We start from the raw sequence: 26,062 nt of genomic DNA, 5'->3' as shown, positions 1-26,062 counted from the left end.
GATGTGGCCGAGCGGTTCTTGGCGCTTCAGTTCGGAACCGCACTTTGCTGCTACGGTCGCAGGTTCGAATCCTGCCTCGGGCACGGATGTCTGTGATGTCCTTAAGTTAGTTAGGTTTAAATAGTTCTAAGTCTAGGGGACTGATGACCTCAGATGTTAAGTCCCATAGTGCTTAGAGCCATTTGAATTTTCCTCGGCACGATGGCAACTACCAACAGGACAATGCAACGTGTCACACAGCTCGCAGGGTATGTGCGTGGTTCGCAGAGCACCAGGATGAGTTCACTGTACTCCCCTGACAACGAAGCTCACCGGATGTAAACCCAGCTGAAGATCTGTGGGACCATCTCTATAGGGATGTCCGCGCCATGCAACCGAGAAACATAGCGCAGATGCCCATGACACTGGAGTCTGCATGACTCCATATCCCTATAGGTACATCCCCGAACCTTACTGACTCCCTTCCTCCACTTCAGGCAGCGGTCCGTGCTGCTATAGAAGGCTATTCAGCCTTTTGACAGGTGATCACATTGATGTGACTGGAGAGTGTAGTAGGAGAATTTCAAGCAGCGCAGGCCGGGCGCAGTGGTCGAGTGGTTCTAGGCACTTCAGTCCGGAACCACGCGGCTGCTACGGTCGCAGGTTGGAATCTTGCCTCCGGCATGCATGTGTGTGATGTCCTCACGTTAGTTAGGTTTACGTAGTTCTAAGTCTAGGGGACTGATGACCCCAGATCTTAAGTGCCATAGTGCTTACAGCCATTTGAACAAAGCAGCGCAAGTTCTCATTGCTAAAGGCATCAATAAATTCCTTTTCTTGGTTATAATCGTGAATTTTTATTGTAATGAGTAACGATGAAGAGAAGGTTATGTCTAATACCTTCCGAGACACAGTGAGTAGGGAAACCGACTCATCAGAATTACGGAATACAAGTGAACAAACAACTTGTTCTACTACGTCCACTTGTGTTCTATAATTCTGATGAGTGGATTTCCTAATAAAAATGGTTCAAATGGCTCTGAGCTCTATGGGACTTAACATCTGAGGTTATCAGTCCCCTAGAACGTAGAACTACTTAAACCTAACTAATCTAAGGACATCACACACATCCATGCCCGAGGCAGGATTCCAACCTGCGGCCGTAGCGGTCGCGCGGTTCCAGACTGAAGTACGTAGAACAGCTCGGCCACAACTGCCGGCTCTCAGAGCCATTTGAACCATTTTTTGTCCACTGGTGTTCTGTAATTCTGATTAGTGTGGATTTCCTATTCACTTTGTCTTCCCGCCTTCGTTAGTACATATACAGGGTTATTACAAATGATTGAAGCGATTTCACAGCTCTACAATAATTTTATTATTTGAGATATTTTCACAATGCTTTGCACACACATACAAAAACTCAAAAAGTTTTTTTAGGCATTCACAAATGTTCGATATGTGCTCCTTTAGTGATTCGGCAGACATCAAGCCGATAATCAAGTTCCTCCCACACTCGGTGCAGCATGTCCCCATCAATGCGTTCGAAAGCATCGTTGATGCGAGGGCGCAGTTCTGGCACGTTTCTTGGTAGAGGAGGTTTAAACCCTAAATCTTTCACATAACCCCACAGAAAGAAATCGCATGGGGTTAAGTCGGGAGAGCGTGGAGGCCATGACATGAATTGCTGATCATGATCTCCACCACGACCGATCCATCGGTTTTCCAATCTCCTGTTTAAGAAAAGCCGAACATCATGATGGAAGTGCGGTGGAGAACCATCCTGTTGAAAGATGAAGTTGGCGCTGTCGGTCTCCAGTTGTGGCATGAGCCAATTTTCCAGCATGTCCAGATACACGCGTCCTGTAACGTTTTTTTTTTTTTTTTTTTTTTTCGCAGAAGAAAAAGGGGCCGTAAACTTTAAACCGTGAGATTGCACAAAACACGTTAACTTTTGGTGAATTGCGAATTTGCTGCACGAATGCGTGAGGATTCTCTACCGCCCAGATTGGCACATTGTGTCTGTTCACTTCACCATTAAGAAAAAATGTTGCTTGATCACTGAAAACAAGTTTCGCACTGAACGCATCCTCTTCCATGAGCTGTTGCAACCGCGCCGAAAATTCAGATCGTTTGACTTTGTCATCGGGTGTCAGGGCTTGTAACAATTGCAAACGGTAAGGCTTCTGCTTTAGCCTTTTCCGTAAGATTTTCCAAACCGTCTGCTGTGGTACGTTTAGCTACCTGCTTGCTTTATTCGTCGACTTCCGCGGGCTGCGCGTGAAACTTGCCCGCACGCGTTCAACCGTTTCTTCGCTCACTGCAGGCCGACCCGTTGATTTCCCCTTACAGAGGCATCCAGAAGCTTTAAACCGCGCATACCATCGCCGAATGGAGCTAGCAGTTGGCGGATCTTTGTTGAACTTCGTCCTGAAGTGTCGTTGCACTGTTATGACTGACTGATTTGAGTGCATTTCAAGCACGACATACGTTTTCTCGGCTCCTGTCGCCATTTTGTCTCACTGCGCTCTCGAGCGCTCTGGCGGCAGAAACCTGAAGTGCGGCTTCAGCCGAACAAAACTTTATGAGTTTTTCTACGTATGTGTAGTGTGTCGTGACCATATGTCAATGAATGGAGCTACAGTCAATTTATGAAATCGCTTCAGTCATTTGTGATAGCCCTGTATATTCTCAAGCGTATAAATCTGTGTAGGAGGAGTCAGAAGCAGATACAGTGGTCCAATATAGCTCTCTCCCAACAACTGGGAACCAGCTGGTGCGTGTGGTTAGGGACGGAGGCAGAAAGTACACTGGGGACGCCGCGTTCTATTCACCGCCACACTGCACAGAACGCGTGTCGCACAACCTCCGCGCTTGCACCCCAGTACAACACGACCTTTGCCCTCCCGGAGCGTCCACTTGTCATGAGGTGGGCCGTAGGTACAGAGATTGGGTTGGCGGCGTGATTGGATCCGCCCCCGCCTCGGCAGGTGAACGCACGGCCGCGGGCGCTGTGTCGTGCGGCGGGCCGTGCGCTGCGCGGCGCCACAATTCGATCGCCGGCGGCCGCCGCAGACGCCGTGGCGCCCACCCACGCCGCCTCCCTCCGCCGCCATTTTGGTCCGTCGCGTGCCCCTCCCGCCCCCTGCAGGCGAGTCTACTCGCCGTACGGCGCGGGGGCGACGCCAGGTGACAGCCGCCCTCTGGATCTCGAGCGCTCCACTCTCAACACACACTGCGACGTGGGGACTCTGACGTACAGTACCGGACATGAGAGCTGCAACACCGCGAACCGTACCACTCAACAGAATTTTCCTAACTGTGCATATTCTACATACAGTAAAGCAAAAAAGGTGCCAGTAACAAGAAGGAGTTGTGCGAAATACACTTAAAATGGTAGATGTGTTTCTACATCTGAAAGATGACGTCTATTCAAATTTCTTTCCTGTCACATGAGAGTGGTCCACAGCTTGTGGTCTCGCGGTAGCGTTGTCGCTTCCCGAGCACGGGGTCCCGGGTTCGATTCCTGGCGGGGTCACGGATTTTCACCTGCCTCTTCATTATCATCATTCATCCCCATTACGGTCGGAGGAAGGCAAAGGCAAACCACCTCCACTAGGACCTTGCATAGTACGGCGGATGGGGTTTCCCGCATCGTCCCCTACGCTCTGTTACGGAGTATGGGACTTCGTCATCATCACACGAGAGTGCCGCTAGTAACGCCAGTATTAAAAATGAAAATCAGGTTTGCTTTATACAGCCGCTGTAACGGTCGTGAGCGTTAATTACTTTTGAGATTGGGCGTGGTGAGTTGATGTTAGTCAAGAACGCCTTTAAGGGGAGGTTTACTATCTTTGGCCCGAAAAAAGCATGTTCTTTGAGAATTTTTTCCTCGGTATGTGTTATAGATATCAATTTCAAATTTGGTCAAAATGTTTATTGACGTTTCCTCTACAAACTGGATTTTTTTTTCGACCGGAAATGTCGAAGAGCAAAGGCGGAAGTGCCGTCGGAACGAAACAAAATTTCGATGTAGACCTCCACGAGCGGTGTATGTCACAGGTCAGCCGGCTCGTCTGAAATGAAACTTGAGTTGACGTTAGCGAAGTATATAAGATTCTTTAGGAGTTGTACCTCCCTTAAGTTATTTGGACCGAAGGAAACAAAATGGTGGCCATTTTTAAAAGAATATGGTTTTTTCATCTATTTTTCGACTTCGTCGGCCAACTAAAAATATTTATAGTCGATGGATCGGGATAAAAGTGGTACAGCTCCTAGACAACTTAGTTAGCTTGTCGGAAACAAAGAATCATGCCAATCGGTTCAGTATATTTCAAGTCACCATACTGCGCGATAAAAAAAAGTCATTTTGAGAAAAACGAGTTTGAAGTTTTGACTACATTTAAATGCAATGTTATGCAACTTACGTTCAATCTGTTATTCCGGGTCCATAAACTAGTCCTTCCTCTTCCTCACAGAGGGCGTTCTGCTCGATCTGGGCCATCCCGCGTTGCTCTAGAGTCGCTCGTACGGCCGCTGACAAGCGGTTTTCGACCGCCTGAATCCGGTGGTCGTCCGAATGCTTGGCGAACTGCGTCGAATAGAGTATCAGGGTGACGTCCGTCGTTGTCATGGTCTTCAGAATTGCTGAATACCCTTCGTTGAAGCTGCTCACTGCCAGGAAAGTCGCAATTTCCACAGTGTTCGCACCAGAACGCAAATGCTTGGCAACTGACTTCCAAACACACGCGTTCAAACTTTCATTTCAATTTCGTGTGTTTCCTCCCAAGCACCGGTACAGTAACTCGTCCTCGGAAAGAAAAAAAGCTAGCGCGTGGAAAAGGCCGATTTCAGGCAGGTGCATTTTTTGTTCAACCGCGAATAACAAAAATTTTCGTTCCGTATTCAGAAAAATCGTTTCAGGGGGGCTTTTATGGATCCAAAAATGTAATTTTTTTAAAATCGAGTTTTTGAACCGAAAGGTAGTAAACCTCTCTTTAAGACGACGAAGATGCCATTATCAACAACTCACTGAGTTTGAACGAGGTCTTGTAATAGGGTCACCAGGAGCTGTATGTTCCTTCTGCGATACTGCAGAAAGATACGGCAGGAATGTAGACACTGTACATGACTGCCTGTCGTAGTGGTCACGGGAAGGTATGGTCATAAGAGGGTCGGGCTCCAGAAGGCAATGTGACACTACCGTATGTAGTGACCGCACTGCATACGGGACAAACTGTAATCCTCATTTTTTATATCTATATTCAATGAAATATTGTTAAGTGCACAGCAGAGGGTACTTTCTTTTGTACCTTATATTAGGGTTTCCTCTCATCCACACTGAGCGAGGTGGTGCAGTGGTTAGCACACAGGACTCACACTCGGGAGGACGACGCTATAAACCCGCATCCGGCCATCCACATTTAGGTTTTGCGTGGTTTTCCTAACTTGCTCCATGCGAATGCCGGGATGATTTCTTTGAAAGGGCAATGCCAATTTTCTCTCCATGCTCCGTCTCTAATGATCTCAATGTCGACGGGACGCTAAAGTCACTCTTCCTTCTTCCCATTCCATTTGCAGATGAAGCACGGCATTAATGACTGCTTGTACACCCTTATACGGACTGTTGTTTGCCTAATTTTATCTCCGATATCAATAGGGGATAAGCACGTAGAGTGCTAAAGGATATCCGATGTTCCTGCTGTGAAAGGAGATTCTTGAGATTTTCTCAGCAGACTGTTGCTGTATGTGGGCTGCAGCATCTTTCTTCGGGTGTTGGATTGGATTGTTTGGGGAAGAGACCAAACAGCGAGGTCATCGGTCTCATTGGATTTTTTGAAGTTACCATCCCGGCATTAGCCTGGAGCGATTTAGGGAAATCACGGACAACCTAAATCGGGATGGCCGGACGCGGCATTGAATCGTCGTCCTCCCGAATGCGAGTCCAGTGCAGTAACCACTGCACCAACTCGCTCGGTTCTTCGGGTGTCTCCCGGTAATGATAAGCCAGCTTTACTGTTACATTCTGTTGGCATCCAAACAAACCTGTAACCACTCGCATCGTTCTTCTCTCACGTCCCATGTGAGTCCAATACACTTGGGCAGTATTCAAATATGAGCCACAGAAGTATTTTGCAGACAGGCTGAAGTTTCTCAGTAACCTGCTGCTACTTGATGCATCCCAGTCTTTTACTTTGCCTGCAAAACCCGTTCCTATCAAAGAAGACAGGCTGAAAGTTGGAAGGAATGCAGAGAGGGTCTACATAATGTGAACAAACTTGATGACCTTCTTACATCTTACACCATTCCGAAGGGAGATGCTGAGTTGATGAGAGCGCTTGTGTTTTCTCTGTTTTGGCACCATTTCCTTTTTGGTGTGGACGAAGGAGTGTTTTGAATGTATTGTCTTTTTTCTTATCAGTATTTTGCTTTGGTTGGAGGGTGCAAGCTATAATCCTGGCATCACCTTACAGGCGAGGGAACGCTCTAAAACCTCTCATGAAATTATTTCCTGGCCAGAAGATTTGCTAGTTATTTCCTATTTCTTCTTATTTGGTTTCTTTATAACAGATGACTGGCGTTGCTGGATAGTCCTGTTTGCAGTTCTCTTTCGTTGCATTCTTGGTCTGTTTTCGTAATACACTTAGATATTATATGTGGCGAGTAATTAAATAGTTCGGTGATCAGTGCATTCGCACGTTGTCTGTTCACTCCGATTTTACCAGCAAGTTCGATGCATAGGTGTTTTAAAGATTTTACCTTTGCTACTTCCTGTATGGCCTTGTTTGGTTTATCTACATCTACATCTACATCCATACTCCGCAAGCCCCTTGACATTGTGTGGCGGAGGGTACCCTGAGTACCTCTATCGGTTCTCCCTTCTATTCCAGTCTCGTATTGTTCGTGGAAAGAAGGATTGTCGGTATGCTTCTGTGTGGGCTCTAATATCTCTGATTTTATCCTCATGGTCTCTTCGCGAGATATACGTAGGAGGGAACAATATACTGCTTGACTCTTCGGTGAAGGTATGTTCTAGAAACTTTAACAAAAGCCCGTACCGAGCTACTGAGCGTCTCTCCTGCAGAGTCTTCCACTGGAGTTTATCTATCATCTCCGGGTGCTACATCTTTCCACTGTTCTTAAGATTCTTCTTTCTGTGCTCAGATCTTTCTGTTTGGCTTTGATTAGCCATCCAGACAGGCGAAGCGTATTCCAAAACTGGTCTAATGAAGGTCTTATATTTATGTACTAACGTTAGTCTGAAGCGCCGTTTGTGCATCCTTTATGTATTTTAAGAGACATAGTCGTCGCCTTGCTTTTGCTGCGATGTTGTTTGTGTGAGGCGTCTATGATAATTTGGTATTGATAATTCGTTCGAGATAACTGTCTTTCATTGTTTGTCTTATTACTTACTATAGAAAGAACAGAGGAAGAAAATGAATGTCAGTTGGGAGATATGATACGTCAGAAAGATTTGGCATTACTCTGAAAGACCAAAGTCGAAACATGTTCCCTGGAGTAGACGACATTTTCTCAGAACTATTGATATCCTTGAGAAGGCAACTCATGGCGAAACTATTACACCTCGTAAGCGAGCTATATCAGACAAGCGAGATACCCTCAGACTTCAAGAAGAATGTAATAATTAATATTCCAAAGAAGGTGGGTGCTGACAGACGTGAATATTAACGAAATATATGTTTAATAAATCATGGCTGCGAAACAGCGACCCTAGAAGTTTCCAGAACCCGTCTCCTAGGAACTTCAGTCTGCGTTCCGGAAAAATGTAGCAACACGCGAGACAATTCTGATCCCACGAATTATCTTAGAAGACAAGCTGAAGAAAAGCAAACATACTTTTATAGCATTTGTCGATTTAGAGAAAGTATTTGATAATGTTCACTGGAACACACTGTTTGAAATTTTGAAGGCAGCAAGAGTAAAATGCAGGGAACAGAAAATCATCTACAATTTGTAAAGAACCCACACTGCAGTCATAAGAGTCTTAAGGGCATGAAAGAGAAGCCGTAGTTGAGGAGGGAGTGAAAGTGTTGTAGGAAACCAAGGAGAAATGTGGCAAAGGAAATAAATTCCAGGGAGAAGTAATAGAAACTTTGAGGTTAGGCAGTGAGATTGTAATTCTGTAAGGAACGGCGAAGGTCTCTGGAGAGGGTCGTCAGAAAAGACCATCTTTTTACATTTCCCCAAGCGCACAACTGCTTATTTCTTCACAGTAGGAGTATGTTGCCAGGCTTTAAATCAAGGTGAAATACTGTCTCGATCTAATTGGACATTATTGTTATTGCGAGCAGTTAGAATTTCCTCACAGGCAACTACATCAACTTCGAAAACAATCTGCGACTGATACTACCTGATAAATTATTAATGAATAAGAAGCATTGCACATAAAATGTCTGATTATGATGATAGGCATTTCTCCCAACAGAGTATTTTTGCTGTTAATATTCTGGATATATTATTGCCAGAAGCTCGCCTCTGTAAGTTCGCTTTCCGGCGCTGCGTGCTGTTGGCAGCAGCCGCTAACGTTTCTTCAACCATATGGCTGTATTGATATCAGCACTGTTCCCAGTTCCTAACACAGTGATGTTCTGACAGCTTCCAGATGGGATGATAGTTGTATCGCCAGCAGTTATCAAAGCTTATCGAGGCTCTATCCAGTAAGTCCTGTATGGAATGAAGGAGCTGCATTTATGTGTTCTTTCGTTCCTTAGAATGTTATTATTACTATCTTCTTAGCATATTAAATGTAAATGGTAGAAATATTGTAAAAATCACAACATTCTCTGATGGCATATATTTGTTTTTTCAATGACTAGTTTCAAACATTATAACCGTCTTCAAATTCAAGAATAAGGGAGAGAGTGTGGCAGATATTATACGCGAGTTGGGATGGAAGTTTTTGAAGCAAAGACGTTTTTCGTCGCGGCGAGATCTATTTACGAAATTTCAATCACCAACTTTCTCTTCTGAATGCGAAAATATTTTGTTGACCCCATCCTACATAGGTAGGAATGATCATCAAAATAAAATAAGAGAAATCAGAGCTCGAACAGAAAGGTTTAGGTGTTCGTTTTTGCCGCGCGCTGTTCGGGAGTGGAATGGTAGAGAGATAGTATGATTGTGGTTCGATGAACCCTCTGCCAAGCACTTAAATGTGAATTGCAGAGTAATCATGTAGATGTAAATGTAGATGAAGTTAACAGAGTATAAAAATACATTGAAGCGCCAAAGAAATTGGTATAGGCGTATTCAAATACAGAGATACGTAAACACGCATAACACGACGCTGCGGTCGGCAACGCCCATAAAAGACAAGTGTCCGGCGCAGTTGTTAGATCGATTACTGCTGCTACAGTGGCAGGTTATCAAGATTTAAATGAGTTCGAAAGTGGTGTTACAGTCGGCGCACGAGCGTTGGGACACATCGTCTCCGAGGTAGCGATAAAGTGGGGATTTTTCCGTACGACCATTTCACGAGTGTATCGTGAATATCAGGAATCCGGTAAAACATCAAATCCGCGACGTCACTGCGGCCGGAAAAAGATCTTGCAAGAACGGAACCATCGACGACTGAAGAGAATCGTTCAACGTGACAGAAGTACAACTCTTCTGCAAATTTCTGCAGATTTCAGTGCTGGGCCATCAACAAGTGTCAACGTGCGAACCATTCAACTAAATATCATCGATATGAGCTCAGAGCAATTTGAACCAAATTATGGTCTTATGACGATATCGCAGTGCATGCATGTCCGAAGGAATGATTTCAGTGTCATTGTATAATACCAGGAGTCGGTCCAATGTGCCGGCAAAATTCAATATTCTTCGTGAAGACGTCCTTCGAACATGCCTGAATTCAGAGTGCGTCTACCCACTAGTTGGCGGGACGCGAATGCATTTTTTTTTTTTTGTGCCAGGAGGGTGTTTTCTTTAATTTCGTTAATTCCCTTTGTGTTTTGTTTGTTATTGATGGTAATTACACACCATTATTTTCGCCTGGTTTTCATTTTTTTAAGTTGTAGTTTTTCGTATCAGAATTCGTAGGCATAGGAGGGTTAAAATGGTTCAAACGGCTCTGAGCACTATGGGACTTAACATCTGTGGTCATCAGTCCCCTAGAACTTAGAACTACTTAAACCTAACTAACCTAAGGGCATCACACACATCCATGCCCGAGGCAGGATTCGAACCTGCGACCGTAGCAGTCGCACGGTTCCGGACTGAGCGCCTTAACCGCGAGAGCACCGCGGCCGGCTAGGAGGGTTAATAAGGAAAAAAAAAAAAAAGGAACGGGCACTGCACTGATCACAGCTTTATGAAATATAAGAAATCTAGTCGCACCTGCGAATACGAACCCATGGAAGTTTGGGTCTGGCCGTGAAGCGAATTCGAATAGCCGAATTAAACCACGACTCGCGTCAAGTGGGAAATCCGGTTTCGAGTTCCGGTCCGGCACAAATTTTCAGTGTCGTCAGTTCATTATACAGCTGAAGGTTGTCCATATTCGCAACTGCCAACAAGTTTCAGGCATTACATTTTTATGCCTCTTTCGAAAAGCATTCCGGCGCTGTGGGGTCTACCTCAGGGAAATAACGGACCCCGGCACACAATAACACGCGAGTTGTGACGCGGGTCCAGTGCCGTTGTGTAACCACGCCTTGGCGTGCGGCACGTAGCTAGAATGGTGACTTTATAGGAGGCTTTGCTTGCTGCTCTCTTGAGAGTGACGTCCATCAAGGACTTCCGCAGAGCAGCTGCGCCCTCCGTATCGCCGGCCTATGCTGTACTAGGGTCGCCTCGCGCAGCGTTTACGCTTCGGCACTCAGACACTGCCCAACACCACCGTATTTAGAAATTTAAAATGATGGCATAATCTACCCTTTAAGAGACATAATCTTATGCGAAAGGTTCATCACAGTAATTAAATATTACAGTTGTAAGCTGTGTGTATATCTTGAAGCAATGTAACTGATGGCGCGCAAATATCCGGACTTTATTCATTCAGTATTCGAAAAACGAGAGTGACTTGTAACAAATTTTACACATAATTTCAAACATTTCTGAAACTGCTATTCACTGACACCGCCCCATGGCAAGAAGAAAGTAAAAATGTTAACTATTTACTATAAATGGTGTATCAAAAACAATCGTCCTATTTGGAACGTCTATATTTCTGAAACTAATAAACATACACAATGAATTTTCTTTTTTGATGAATGGGAAACTCAAAAAGTTCTTTTTCCATACCTTTTCATAGGTGTTCAATACGCCCCCCTCGAGATGCACGGCATATGTCAATGCGGTATTCAAATCGTTTCCACTCTGTAGCGAGCATGTTTTGAGTTACAGCTCCCACAGCTGCCAGTTCGTTCATTGTCGTCGGTAACGGAGGCACATAAACAGAGTATTTTATAAAGCGCCGGTCGTGGTGGCCGAGCGGTTCTAGGCGCTTCACTCAGGCACCGCGCTGCTGCTACGGTTGCAGGTTCGAATCCTGCCTCGGGCATGGATGTGTGTGATGCCCTTAGCACGTGTGATGTCCTTAGGTTAGTTTGCTTTCAGTCTAGGGGACTGATGACCTCAGATGTTACGTCCCATTGTGCTTAGAGCCATTTGAACCACTTTATCAAACCCCACAACAAGTAATCACAGTCAGGTCCGGTGACCTTGAAGCCCAATAATCATTTGGTCCAATGCTACCGATCCATCGTTCAGTAATCCATTTTGATTAAAAAATCCCCGCACTTTCACATGTCAGTGTGGCGGTTGGCCATCCTGTTGGTAAATGGAGTGTTTCGAATGAATTCCAACTGCGGGAAAAGAAAGTTCTCAAGCATATCGAGTTATGTGCTTCCTGTAACAGTGTTCTCGGCAAAGAACAAGGGACCTTACACCTTTTCCCATGAAACTGCACGAAACACATTAAAGTTTGGAGAGTCCCTCTCATGTTGTTGAACTTCATAATTTTGTTCCGTACCCCATATTAGCACATTATGACAGTTCACCTTTCCATTTAAATGGAATGTTGTCTCATCACTAAACACTAAGCGTGGAAGACAACTGTCACTCTCCATCTTGCCAAGAACGAAAATACAGAACTCCACACGTTGTTGTTTGTCACCTTCACGAAGAGCTTGCAATAGCTGAATTTTGTGTAGTTTCATGTGTAAACGTCGACGCAACACACGCCGGACGGGCATTGGGGGCATGTTGAGCTGTCGAGCTGCACGGCGATCAAATTTCTGCGGTCTCCTTGTGAAAATATGGCAGATGCTTTCGACGTCTGAGTCAGACATTCGGGGCGGGCCTGCGATTTGCCTTTACACAGACATCCTGTTTCTCGGAATTGTTCATGCCATCATCTAATGCTGTGCACTGTAGGAGGATCCAAACCATACCTAGTACGAAAGTCAAGCTGAACAGTTATTACTGACTCGCACTGCGCAAAACGTAGAACACAAAACGCTTTCTGTTGTCCCGACACCACTTTTACTAGAACTGAAGTGGGCGCACATTGATGCTATCTAGCGGGAACCATGTAAAACTCAAGGGTTTGTTCTTTACAACAGTACGTTGTTCACGCATATACGTGAAATGACATAATAGATACGATTTTTTAAAAATCGGATAATTCTTCTTGATATATCCTTAATTTTCGCAGTTCATGCAGTATAACTGACGCATTAAGCATGACAGTTTAATTTATTTGTCCTTTACTACTAGTGTATCCGCAACACATTTTGCAGACAGTGTCCGCATATAGCACTCGCAAAAGTATACCACTTTGCGACACATGGTCCACGAGACGTTATGTCACAAACATTATGATGCGTGGAAAACTGCTTTGGCTTACAGCGTGCGTAGTTTACCCAGAATTTACTCATCTAGTGTTGATAAGGAGAGCACTTAGCAGCTTCGAACAAACTTTAAGCATATTTTGAAAACTTTATGAAACTTTTGCTCACTTACACGCTCAACGTCAAATATTTAAAACTTTAACACATTCGTAAAGTAATCGGAAGTTTGAAGTGTTGGATTCTTTAACGAATCAGGGGTTCACTGTCACATTTACAAAATACGTTATGACACTAAAGTTTATATTCATTATTGACACAGTTCTTTCTTTTTTTTCAAGATTGCTTCTCGGCTGCTGTCAGTCTATAAGTTATACATGATGATCAGAAACAGATTGAAAAGCTTGTAAGAGTGTTGCAGGGTATTTTGTGCTGAGAAATAATTGTTAAGAAAAAAATCGATACGTTGCTCCGTTTCCAAGTTAATTACGATTTAAGTTAGCGCACCAGGACGTTACACTCGCAAATTCAAGCGGCCCGCCAGGAACTGTGTCACCAAACGTGTTCTCCGTTTGGTTTCATAACACCGAACAAGAGAGCGATAAAAAAGTTGTGTATGGGACGGCAGTAAGAGTCGAACCCGTGCCAAAGGTGGAGCATCGTCGTACGCCGTCTCTACGCTATGAGAACAACTGACACCAATTGTGTCATGTGGGCCGCTTGAATTTGCGCGCTCCACGGTCTGATCGGCTAATTTAAATCGTAATTATCTTGGAAACGGCGCAACGTATCGAATTGTTTCCTTAACAATTATTTCTCAGCACAGCCTACCCTGTAACATCCTCACAAGCTTTCCGGACTGTTTTTGACAGCCCTTTATAGTTGGGTTTTCCTAGAAGCAGCAGTTTTGCGCCGAGTGAACAGGACATGCGTTTTACGTCGGCAGGCAATCAAAACTTAAATACATCGTCCGCTGTGTTTTCCCAGAAAAGGAAACGGCAAATGCATTAGCTATTCAGTCCACACGTGCTGTCTGGGAAGAGTTTCAAAGAGTGTTATTACCTGAAGCAAAGTTTTAATTTTATTTACTTTACATTATTGATGGATCGCAAGGGTGAAACGAAAAAGAAACTTATGTTTGCTGATAGCTAAACGTCTAATTGACGATGAATAAGAGGATTATTTGCTCCAGATCTACGCCAAGCGCAGAAAACCTGTCACTAAGAAGTTTCTGAACGGAGAGAATGAGGGTGTGTTGAACATATTGACTAGCAATCTCTTAATCTACGACGAAGACACGTTGAAAGAGTAGTATAGATTTATTCGTCATCAGTTTATCCGTCCATTAATAGTTCAGTTTCCTCTGCTCTGAAATACACTTGTGAAAGCACACCTCGCAGCCATTTTACACAAGAATATTGCACGACTTGTAGCAATTGCTTCACTATAACGCAGCGCACAACGCTTTAGACTCGTCCAGAACCAGTTGGCCTGTATGTGTTGTGTAAACCACTGGCGCACTATGCATTTCGCTCTGTCAGAAAACGCGTTCACTATTTTGTCTCCGCCGAGAGGATGTCACATTATGCAGGACACGTCCGTCCGAAAGAACAGACACCATATCCATGTAAGTATATACCATAGTAGAAGCTCTTTTAAAATAGAAAAGATGATGGCTGAATGAAGAAAATTGGACTGAAAAATAAAACTGAGTATCTGCAGTTTAACTTTACAGTTTAATTTAATCTATATTCAATTAAATTTACGTACAGCGAATTTGGGCAAGCAATAAACTTTCAACAAGAAGAAACAAAAATTTTGAGGTTTGATAATGATATTGTAATTCTGTCATACACGGGAAAGGACTTAGAGGATTAGTTGAACAGAATGATTAGTGCTTTGAAATGGGGATTATGAGATGAGATGGATATCAGCGCAAGTAAAACGAGGGCAATGGAATGCAGACGAATCGAATCAGGCGATGCTGAGGAAATTAAATTAGGAAATGAGACGATAAAAGAAATAGAAGAGTTTTGTTATTTGGACATCAAAATAACTGACGGAGGCCGAAGTAGAGAAGATTTAAAGCATAGACTGGCAATATCAAGAAAAACGTTTTGGTAAAAGAGAAGTGCTGGTGACTTCCGGCCGCGGGCGCAAGTGGGATTTTGCGCGTCGGCACGGAAGCGTCCGAAGCACGGAAGGAAGGGCCGACTCGGGAGGACTGAAAGATGTTATTACTCGATAAATAGAGTTATATATTTGGCCATAGCGGGCAGTAACTAGGTCGCGTGACTAGGTACAGCCACGTTCCCGCTCGGAGTAGTTCACGTTGTAAACCTCGCAGTGCAAGCACACGAAGAGACGTGGGAAAAGGCGCGGTGACATGACGTTAACGTCATTAAATGTGTTGGTGATTTGAAGAGGAAAAAGCAGAGTACTAAAGGTGACTAAGTTGATGGACGGAAAATTACGGCATGAAGGACACGATGCTCAGATGAGTGAAACTGAAGCACTTACCATAAAACGCAAGAAGTAACATGCACACAGTAAATATCTCACTGATGATGGGTGTTGTGCTCACAAAATGCTCTTGGCGTCCAATCTATTAGTGGCAGGAAGAGAACCCACCCCCCTCCCACCGCAAGTAGTTGTTGTTATTGAGCCGGCCGCGGTGGTCTCGCGGTTCTAGGCGCGCAGTCAGAAACCGTGCGACTGCTACGGTCGCAGGTTCGAATCCTGCCTCGGGCATGGATGTGTGTGAGGTCCTTAGGTTAGTTAGGTTTAAGTAGTTCTAAGTTCTAGGGGACTGATGACCACAGCAGTTGAGTCCCATAGTGCTCAGAGCCATTTGAACAATTTTTTTTTTTTTTTTTTTTTTTTTTTTTTTTTTTTTTTTTTTTTGTTATTGAGGTTGCTCGTTTGCACGCAGTAACTATACAGTCTCGCCACAGGGCCAATTAGGATTAGAAGAACTACAGCAGACATTATGGCAACATCATTAGCAACATTTTACAATAATTTATTATTACAAGCTTCGAAACACTCAACTAAAATATGAGGATGCTACGTGGAAATATACACTGATTCAGTCCTGTATCCAGTAAACTATGACTCATGTAACAGAGTCTCCGGTTTCTCTCCTCTGGTCGACTATGGGAGACAAGTCCTGCTGTTCTCTTGAGGCACAGATGATACACCGAATACAGACGCTGATGCTGGGTGATGATACTGACTGAGAGAACCCGTTTGTCCGCTTGCATCGGCGTCTGGCGGACTGACGTCCACTTGGGAATTATTTGAATGACGTATGACGGAAGTGTTGTGTGTGCTCTCTGTGGTGACTGGTGACGAGTAGGTTGCGTCTCTCTGGACGCTGTCTCCTATCTCGGGGTTCACACCAATGTTGTTGTTGTCTTCAGTTGGAAGACTGGTTTCATACAGCTCTCAACGCTACTCTATTCTGTATACGAACCTCTTAATCTCTGAATAACTGCTGCAGCCTACATCTTTCTGAATCTGCTTACTGTACCTCTCCCTCTCGATTCCCCCCTCCCCCACGCCCCCACCCACCCACACACACACACACGCACACTTCCCTTCAGTGCTAAACTGGTTATCCCTAATGTCTCAGAATGTGTCCTATCAACTGATCCCTTCTTTCGGTCAAGTTGTTCCACCAATTTCCTGTCTCCCCAATTCTATTCATTACCTCTTCAACGTTCTTCTGTAGCACGACATTTTGAAAGCTTCTTTCTCTATACTGTTTATCGCCAATGTCTCACTTCCGTACACGGCTGCACTCCAGACAAATACCTTCACGAATGACGTCCAAATACTTAAATCTATATTCGCTGTTAATAAATTTCTCTTCTTGCGAAATGCTTTTCCTGCCACTGCCAATCTACACTTTATATCCTCTCTACTTCGGCCATCATCAGTTATTTAGCAAAACTCATCTACTACTTTGTCTAGCCTAATCAACTTTCCTTGCCATCACCTCATTTAATTCCACTACATTCCATTATCCTTGTTTAAATTTTTTTATGTTCATCTTATATCCTCCTGTCAAGACACTGTCTATTCCGTTCGGCTGCTCTTCCAAGTGTTTTGCTGTCTGTGATAAAATTACAATGTCAACGGTAAATCTTAAAATTTTTTAATTCTTTTCTCTAAGATTTAATTCCTACTCCAATTTTTTCTTTGCTTTCCTTTACTGCATGGTCAATATACAGTTGAATAACATCGGGATAGGCTACAACCGCCGGCCGCAGTGGCGAGCCGTTCTAGGCGCTTCAGTCTGGAACCGCGCGCCCGCTACGTTCGCAGGTTCGAATCCTGCCTCCGGCATTGATGTGTGTGCTGTCCTTATGTTAGTTAGGTTTAAGTTGTTCTAAGTTCTAGGGGACTGATGACCTCAGATATTTAGTCCTATAGTGCTCAGAGCAATTTGAGCCATCTGAGACTACATCCCTGTCTCACTGTGTTCTCAACTACTGCTTCCCTTTCATGTCCCTCAACTCTTATAACTGACGCCTGGTCTCTGTACAAGCCGTAAATAACTTTTCGCTCCCTGTATTTTACAATTGCTACCTTTACCATTATGGATGTGTTATTCGGCAGTACCTTCTGCGTTATTATCAACAATACAAAGAAATATCAACTTATTAAAAACTTTCACAGATTTTTCGCCAAGAATTGAGTTTCTCGGCAAAGGTACTGTGATAAAAACTATTGTCTATGGGGTTTCGTTTTAAAAGGTGTCAGAATAAACGAGGTATCACATTTCCGAAAAATGTATTCTACAACAAATTTTTGCGAAAAAATTAAGCATCAGGATTATAATGACCAGTTATTTACAGAGAACTTGGGTTCATGTATCCTGCACGATCGGCTCCGTAGGAGAGTGGCTATCATCCCTCTCTTCGGTCCAATAGGAACTCGTTTTCGATCTTCGGTACCTCCTCAGTTTTTTTCTGAGCAAAGGAGGTGTGGAATGGGTCCCACTCAACATCCTGAGGCCAAATAAGGATCTATTTGAATAAAGAAGCAGCGGCATCATCAGGATTCATCTTCTGGCAACAACGGCTGGAGAGATTGGCGACATACGGGTCACATGTCCCACGATCATTGATCGCTCCTTGTCCTGCCTATTAGACACCAGTCGGCTTCTCGGAACAGGCGTAAGAACTAATCTGTGAGTGGTGTTTACGTTTATAAATTCTGTTAGAGTAGTGGTTCTCGAAGAATATTATCAAACAAAAGTGCAGGCTAGTATTCGGTTGCGCTATTTAGGACAATGGTGTACAGTCTTGTAGGGTGTGACAGCACTATACTTTCGAGGGTACGGGTGTGTACCCTGTTATTGCACCCCCTCTCCACTCCCTATTTCTCAGGAGTAAGCACGATGGTGCTGGCACACTTGTTACGACAGCAGTTCAATTTGCCAGATAATACAGCCGATCAGGCCGAGTGAAATGGCCTTGTATCTGGTTATAGAATTAGCAGGCACGATATTCGTGCACAAAAAGCAAATCGAAAATGCTGGGGAGCTGACTGGCTTTAGTGGGCAAAACACCTCATAGGTGGCTTCTGATGGACACAGTATTTCCGCGACTTTTCCAACGGTCAAGGGAGACAAGGCAAGTGGAATACGGTAAAAAGACAGAGGCGAAGTACGAACTATACAAACCTCCTATCTGACCGCACTGGTGGAGGAACCATCAATCAGTACCCTAAGTTTCACGGGAAGTGTTTGTTGCTCACAGTAATCTGTGAAAAATAATGCGGAAACAGTTGCTGCATTGAACTACTGACACCTGCTGAAAATGGCTCTGAGCACTATGGGACTTAACTGCTAAGGTCATCAGTCCCCTAGAACTTAGACCTACTTAAACCTAACTAACCTAAGGACATCGCACACATCCATGCCCGAGGCGGGATTCGAACCTGCGACCGTAGAAGTCGCGCTGTTCCAGACTGTAGCGCCTAGAACCGCTCGGCCATTGCGGCCAGCCGACGCCTGCCGACTTCCGATCTCAGCGCTGTATGGTGATTTTCAGTTATATGTTTCATACGTTTCTCGGATGAAGACCGTTTCACCAGGGACGGAATGCTCAATAATCGCACTACCTATGTACGTGCCACTCAGAATCCGTACGCTGCAACTTGGGAAAGCCATCATTCCAGATTTACACTGAAAATGAGGATGGGCATACTCAATGCATAGCTGATTGCCCTGTGGCTGCTAAGTGCACCAGCGTGGGGTGCACGCAGAATAACGTGACCGGTGGATGCGCGTGGCGAGAGCGGTGGTGGTGACCGTTGCAAGCGGGAGCTGTAGGTGAGACGGCGAGCGCTGAAGGCGAAGTACTGTCCTAGACTGAAGCCTACGCTCATATTTTTCATGAATATTAAGTGGAGCCCCTCCATGCGCACACTTGCGTCGTGACCTTTCAAAAAGGTCTCCTGTCTCCTCTGCTTTGGTCAGTATGGAAAATGGAACTAAAGCTGCGATCTATTTTCTCCTGGCCTGTTATCCATTTGTAAATTTCAGCAAAGCGTGATGAGTGGCTTATTTTGAGTCAAACGTACAGTTCTCTTGTTGCCATATTAAACTTTGCTTGCCGGCCTGTGTGGCCCAGCGGTTTTAGGCGCTCCAATCTGGAACCGCGCGACCGCTTCGGTCACAGGCTCGAATCCTGCCTCGGGCGTGGATCTGTGTGATGTCTTTAGGTTAGTTAGGTTTAAGTAGTTCTAAGTTCTAGGGGACTGATGACCTCAAAAGTAAAGTTCCATAGTGCTCAGAGCCATTTTGAACATCCTCGGTACAAAAAATAAAGGTGTAATGTCTTCACTTATGCTGTTTCAAAATGCAAAGCATTTCTCGTTTCATCGTCTTTCGATGACCCTTAAAAATTACGTTCCCTCATCCAATAAGTCCTTAGTTAGTGGAATTACACCGTGGATCATGAGTTTTGCATAATAATCATACGACAAAATACTCTGTTCTTTGCGTGTTCTCATGTACAAAATTTCATTTAGATGTCTCAAACCGCCAATGCAATATGAGGGAAGTTATGGATATTTCATTTTGGCTTTATTACTGGCACACCCGACCGCAAATGAGTGTGCTACATCAGATCAATTGTTTTCGAAAAAGGTAACAGATAGGCCTTCACCCAAGTCTAAAGAAAACTAAAATATGTTACCTAAATTTCAAAAGCAGCAACTTAACATATAATGTGCAACAAACGCAAATCATAGCGATGCCTATCTTTCATTGCAAACTTTTTTCAAATTACTCGCATTGTCTGACTTAAATGCAAATATCACAGTATCTATGACCACTAAAGAAATCATGGGAACGTCATCATGAAGCTATAACTGAGGCAAAAATGATTTTTTTTTTTAACCGAAGAGTTCGGGTAAAATCACTTGTATTTCGTGGCGTGCACCTCGGTTCTATCAAATGGTTCAAATGGCTCTGAGCACTATGGTCATCAGTCCCCTAGAACTTAGAACTACTTAAACCTAATTAACCTAAGGAGATCACACAACACCCAGCCATCACGAGCCAGAGAAAATCCCTGACCCCGCCGGGAATCGATTCTATCATCGCAGCGCGTCGCTGACCGGCTTAAAGCGGCCAATGTTGGACTCCCCTTTTGAACAAACGAATGAACTCGCCCAGGGCTTTGGACAAAAACTCGTCAGTGCGCAACGGCCACCGTATCCTGAGCGGACTCGGTTGAGAGTTCACAAACAGATGAGTACGAGTCTAATGTTGAGGGTTGCGTACATTAGGAATCAAGGCACCGCTGCTACGTCACTGTTACACTGGGTCCCTTCCCGCTGCTGTTCAGCGAGTATTCCTAGTCGGACAACGGTGGCGCTACCATCACTTCCTACTAGTGGACTCATTCCCTCGTACAGAAATGCGCAAGTGTGTAAGGCTAGTCGTGACTTAGTGCATAATTTGAGTGAACAGTCATGCTGTTGTCAAGTGTCGGCCGTTGTGGCCGAGCGGTTCTAGGCGCTACAGTCTGGAACCGAGCGACCGCTACGGTCGCAGGTTCGAATCCTGCCTCGGGCATGGTTAGTTAGTTTTAAGTGGTTCTAAGTTCTAGGGGACTGATGACCTCAGAAGTTAAGTCCCGTAGTGCTCAGAGCCATTTGTTGTCAAGTACCATTAAGTCGAAATGACCGATTGTCGGTATCGGATAGCCTCTAACGAAGCAGAATTTTGTGAGACTGTGGAGGGTGTTAGACGAAAACTAAGCGATGCAGCTACACGTGTGCAAATGTGCTCCGTTAGAAGAAGAGTGATATCTGGAATAAGTTCGATGCTGCAGTCCATGCTTCAGACGAAAAATATCCAAATTTTATCCAGTATCTACAAAGTGATTGTATTCTTGTTGACTCCATCTCCACCGTGATAAAAAATAAACGCTCCGTCAAATGAAAACTGGACACAGAGCAACGTCATTGTTATGACCTTGTGACCAAAAAACGCGCCATTTCAGTATTCTTTTGATTATGGCAACTTGCGACCAAGTCTTATCGTTAATTACTGTGACGTTTTCAAAGATTGCTGTAAATTTATTGTAATAGCGACAGCAGTGACAATGAAGGGGAGGAACAGGAACATGAGATGAGATGAGATACAATAGTAAAAAAGACATACAGAATTACACTCCTGGAAATAGAAAAAAGAACACATTGACACCGGTGTGTCAGACCTACCATACTTGCTCCGGACACTGCGAGAGGGCTGTACAAGCAATGATCACACGCACGGCACAGCGGACACACCAGGAACCGCGGTGTTGGCCGTCGAATGGCGCTAGCTGCGTAGCATTTGTGCACCGCCGCCGTCAGTGTCAGCCAGTTTGCCGTGGCATACGGAGCTCCATCGCAGTCTTTAACACTGGTAGCATGCCGCGACAGCGTGGACGTGAACCGTATGTGCAGTTGACGGGCTTTGAGCGAGGGCGTATAGTGGGCATGCGGGAGGCCGGGTGGACGTACCGCCGAATTGCTCAACACGTGGGGCGTGAGGTCTCCACAGTACATCGATGTTGTCGCCAGTGGTCCGCGGAAGGTGCACGTGCCCGTCGACCTGGGACCGGACCGCAGCGACGCACGGATGCACGCCAAGACCGTAGGATCCTACGCAGTGCCGTAGGGGACCGCACCGCCACTTCCCAGCAAATTAGGGACACTGTTGCTCCTGGGGTATCGGCGAGGACCATTCGCAACCGTCTCCATGAAGCTGGGCTACGGTCCCGCACACCGTTAGGCCGTCTTCCGCTCACGCCCCAACATCGTGCAGCCCGCCTCCAGTGGTGTCGCGACAGGCGTGAATGGAGGGACGAATGGAGACGTGTCGTCTTCAGCGATGAGAGTCGCTTCTGCCTTGGTGACAATGATGGTCGTATGCGTGTTTGGCGCCGTGCAGGTGAGCGCCACAATCAGGACTGCATACGACCGAGGCACACAGGGCCAACACCCGGCATCATGGCGTGGGGAGCCATCGCCTACACTGGCCGTACACCTCTGGTGATCGTCGAGGGGACACTGAATAGTGCACGGTACATCCAAACCGTCATCGAACCCATCGTTCTACCATTCCTAGACCGGCAAGGGAACTTGCTGTTCCAACAGGGCAATGGACGTCCGCATGTATCCCGTGCCACCCAACGTGCTCTAGAAGGTGTAAGTCAACTACCCTGGTCAGCAAGATCTCCGGATCTGTCCCCCATTGAGCATGTTTGGGACTGGATGAAGCGTCGTCTCACGCGGTCTGCACGTCCAGCACGAACGCTGGTCCAACTGAGGTGCCAGGTGGAAATGGCATGGCAAGCCGTTCCACAGGACTACATCCAGCATCTCTACGATCGTTTCCATGGGAGAATAGCAGCCTGCATTGCTGCGAAAGGTGGATATACACTGTACTAGTGGCGACATTGTGCATGCTCTGTTGCCTGTGTCTATGTGCCTGTGGTTCTGTCAGTGTGATCATGTGATGTATCTGACCCCAGGAATGTGTCAATAAAGTTTCCCCTTCCTGGGACAATGAATTCACGGTGTTCTTATTTCAATTTCCAGGAGTGTATTAATCAGACATAACGTGCCAAAATGCGCTGTCAAATAATACTTCCGGACAGCGAACACTAGAGTAAATGTAGTGTGACATCTTGGCAGTCTACCAAGATCGCACAGTGTTGTACATGGATGAATCCCTAATACTAATGCATAGGATTAGCAATACTATTTCCCTACTGCTAACTGTAAAGTATTTTGTTGTGGCTGGCAGTCAACAGCTGGAATAAGCACAATAAGTCACAACCAGTGATAACACTAACGTTTCTCTCGTCTATACCATCATATTTTTACATTCAATATAAAAAAAAAATATTTATATTTCAACCTCAAATTACTTTAATTTTAAAAAGGAATTTACTCCGTTTCAAATATTGTACATAAAAACAAGACAGAAACTACAAAAGATGACTAACGAAAAGTGTAAAGTGTATTGTTGTGTGCCCGCATCTCGTGGTCGTGCGGAAGCGTTCTCGCTTCCCACGCCCGGGTTCCCGGGTTCGATTCCCGCCGGGGTCAGGGATTTTCTCTGCCTCGTGATGGCTGGGTGTTGTGTGCTGTCCTTAGGTTAGTTAGATTTAAGTAGTTCTAAGTTCTAGGGGACTGATGACCATAGATGTTAAGTCCCATAGTGTTCAGAGCCATTTTTTTGTATTGTTGTGTATGAGGCGGAACTGTGGGGCTCGTGGAAAAAGGGTGACCCGGCAGAGTCACGCAATGTGACTCTTAGTATGATCACGAGGTGTGGCCATTAATTGCACGCGTTGATCACGTAGGCTGACGTGAGGATCAACGAACTATACTTGACGGGATATATCTGGAACATCTTAGGTGATTAGGAAGTTAGTAGACAGGAATACAATTAAATACTTAGCTTTAATTCAGCATCAGCGTTTAACGTCGATTTTGACTTTGTACAATAATAGAAGTGCAGTTATAGAGTGAACTGCGAATACTTCTTTACAATTCTGATTGCTTCACACATATAGATCAATTGTCAGTGCATAAACTGTATGTGGCGCCTGGCTAGGTCGTAACTACTGCCTTAGCTGAAGGCTGTGCTAACTAGCATCTCTGCAAATGAGACCTCTGGAACTATAACAAGTGAACCATTCCTATTAAAGTCGGCTGTAGAACTGGGCAGTTCGCTAGCTTGTCTCGTAAGACCAGCCGAGTGGCGGCGCTCGGTCTGCTAGCGTCAACAGTGGCGACTCGTGGGTCCGATTTGTACTGACGGACAGCGGCCGATTTGAAGCCTACAACCTAGCCAGTGTGGTGCCTTGCGGTGACACCGCACGTATGACCTATTTTAAAATGTCAGGTACAGGTCTTTAGATTTGCAATAAAGAAATAAATAGCACTTAAGGGCATTTTAGAGAATGCTCTTCACCCACGGGTTTTTGGTTGTGTCTATACAAATACATAGTAGATGTATACTTTTGTATATAGGTGTGCACAGATGTAAACAACACAGAACCAGAATGAGATTTTCACTCTGCTACGGAATGTGCGCTGATATGAAACTTCCTGGCAGATTAAAACTGCGTGTCAGACCGAGGCTCGAACTCGGGACCTTTGCCTTTCGCGGTCAAGTACTCGACCTACTGAGCAACACAAGCACAACTCACTACCCGTCCTCACAGCTTCAGAGATCCCGAATTCGAGTCTCGGTTCGGCGCATAGTTTTAATTTGCCAGGAAGTTTCAATACAGAACCATATTCACTGCTAACCCACCAGTCATTCTCTTCGTTTGTATCTGTCGCCATGACCAACGGCTGTGCTCGTTTTTCTTTGTACCTGACTACAGATTCAAACGACGTGTTTTCAGTTAACCGGGCTCTGGCAGAGTCTCACAAGTCGAGGCGGTGGTGGTTAGTGTTTAACGTCTCGTCGACAACGAGGTCATTAGAGACGGAGCGCAAGCTCGGGTTAGGGAAGGTTTGAAAAGGAAATCGGCCGTGCCCTTTCAAAGGAACCATCCCGGCATTTGCCTGAAACGATTTAGGGAAATCACGGAAAACCTAAATCAGGATGGCTGGAGACGGGATTGAACCGTCGTCCTTCCGAATGCGAGTCCAGTGTGCGAACCACTGCGCCACCTCGCTCGGTCACAAGTCGAATCACCGAGTATACGGAGAAGGAGAGTTCGGAGATGACGCAATACCACCCGCCGGCAAGTTCAACAGGAGTATGCTCGTGTCTGATAACGTTCCTGCGCGTATGTAGTTATACCACTGCGTATCCCTCAGCTGACTCTGCACATCTTTATAAACGCTCTAAACCTAGGTTAACTGCAGGGAAAACGTAGTGAAAATGTAAATTCCTCTTCCAATAAAAATAGAAATCTTTGTGGGCTAGGAGAGTATCGAAATTAATCTTGTAGGCGCACGTTTCCTGAAGACGTCGTTATAAGGTTTGTGTGTGAGTGAGTGTGTACACGCTGCAGTACTGTGACTGTGGCGGGCACGCAGTAGAGGCGAAAGCGAGCGTCGCCGCCGCCGCCGCCCACGGGCTGTCCGGATCGATGAACCCCGTGCTCGTCCGCCTCCGGACGCGGACCTACCCCAGGCGCGGCGGTGCGCGCGCAGCGGCGCTTCGCCCCGGGCGGCGGCGGCGAGCGGCGGCGCAGTCGACCGCCGGAGTCCACATCGATTCGTCGCGGGTCGGTGCTGCGCGGCTCGGCGCCCTACAGACGGCACGCTGGCGACGGGCGGCAGCAAGGCGTCCGCGGCCGGCCCCAGCGGGGGCGGCGCCGCCGGGGGCGGAGGCGGCGGGGGCCGGCGCGCGGCCGGCGGGCTGCTCAGCCTCGCCATGGGCTGCCGCGCCTCGGCAGAGGAGCGCGCCGCCGCCGACCGCAGCCGCCAGATCGAGAAGGCGCTGCGCGAGGAGCGCGAGCGCGCCGCCAGGGACGTCAAGCTGCTGCTGCTCGGTGCGTCAGCGCGCCCGCCTCGCGCGTAGGCAACCCGCGCGGCAGCCGCACCACTTTCGTTGCTCGCCGGCACGGTGGTTACAGTGTCACAGTACCGACGCTAAGGTCTCGTGTTGGAACTCCGCTCAGTCCTTTGATATTTATTCTTTCTTCGCTGGGAATGACAATGTTACAAACGTGTGGTCCCAACGACTAGCAAACCGCGGTGCTGTTCACGCTATTACATTTTTCATTAGTTAC

The 26,062-nt window shown here is 45.8% G+C and overlaps 1 protein-coding gene across 2 annotated transcripts in view; it reads left to right on the top strand.

Moving 5' to 3' along the window:
• LOC126272036 (guanine nucleotide-binding protein G(o) subunit alpha) overlaps positions 1–26,062 on the top strand; it is a 929,986-nt gene that overhangs the window by 442,572 nt on the left and 461,352 nt on the right. Inside the window, exon 1 of one of the 2 annotated variants that reach the window (XM_049974549.1) lies at positions 25,699–25,822. The exons of the other annotated variant lie outside the window; for it this stretch is intronic. Coding sequence (XP_049830506.1) covers positions 25,705–25,822 — 118 coding nt within the window. The 5' untranslated portion in view covers positions 25,699–25,704. Of the gene's footprint in view, positions 1–25,698; positions 25,823–26,062 lie in introns of those variants that run through there. 2 annotated transcript variants of the gene reach the window in all.

This window comes from Schistocerca gregaria, chromosome 5 (genome assembly GCF_023897955.1).
Source record: "Schistocerca gregaria isolate iqSchGreg1 chromosome 5, iqSchGreg1.2, whole genome shotgun sequence".
NCBI lineage: Eukaryota > Metazoa > Arthropoda > Insecta > Orthoptera > Acrididae > Schistocerca > Schistocerca gregaria.
The sequence above is the reverse complement of the archived record's forward strand: the minus strand, read 5'-3'. Positions and strand labels throughout refer to the sequence as shown.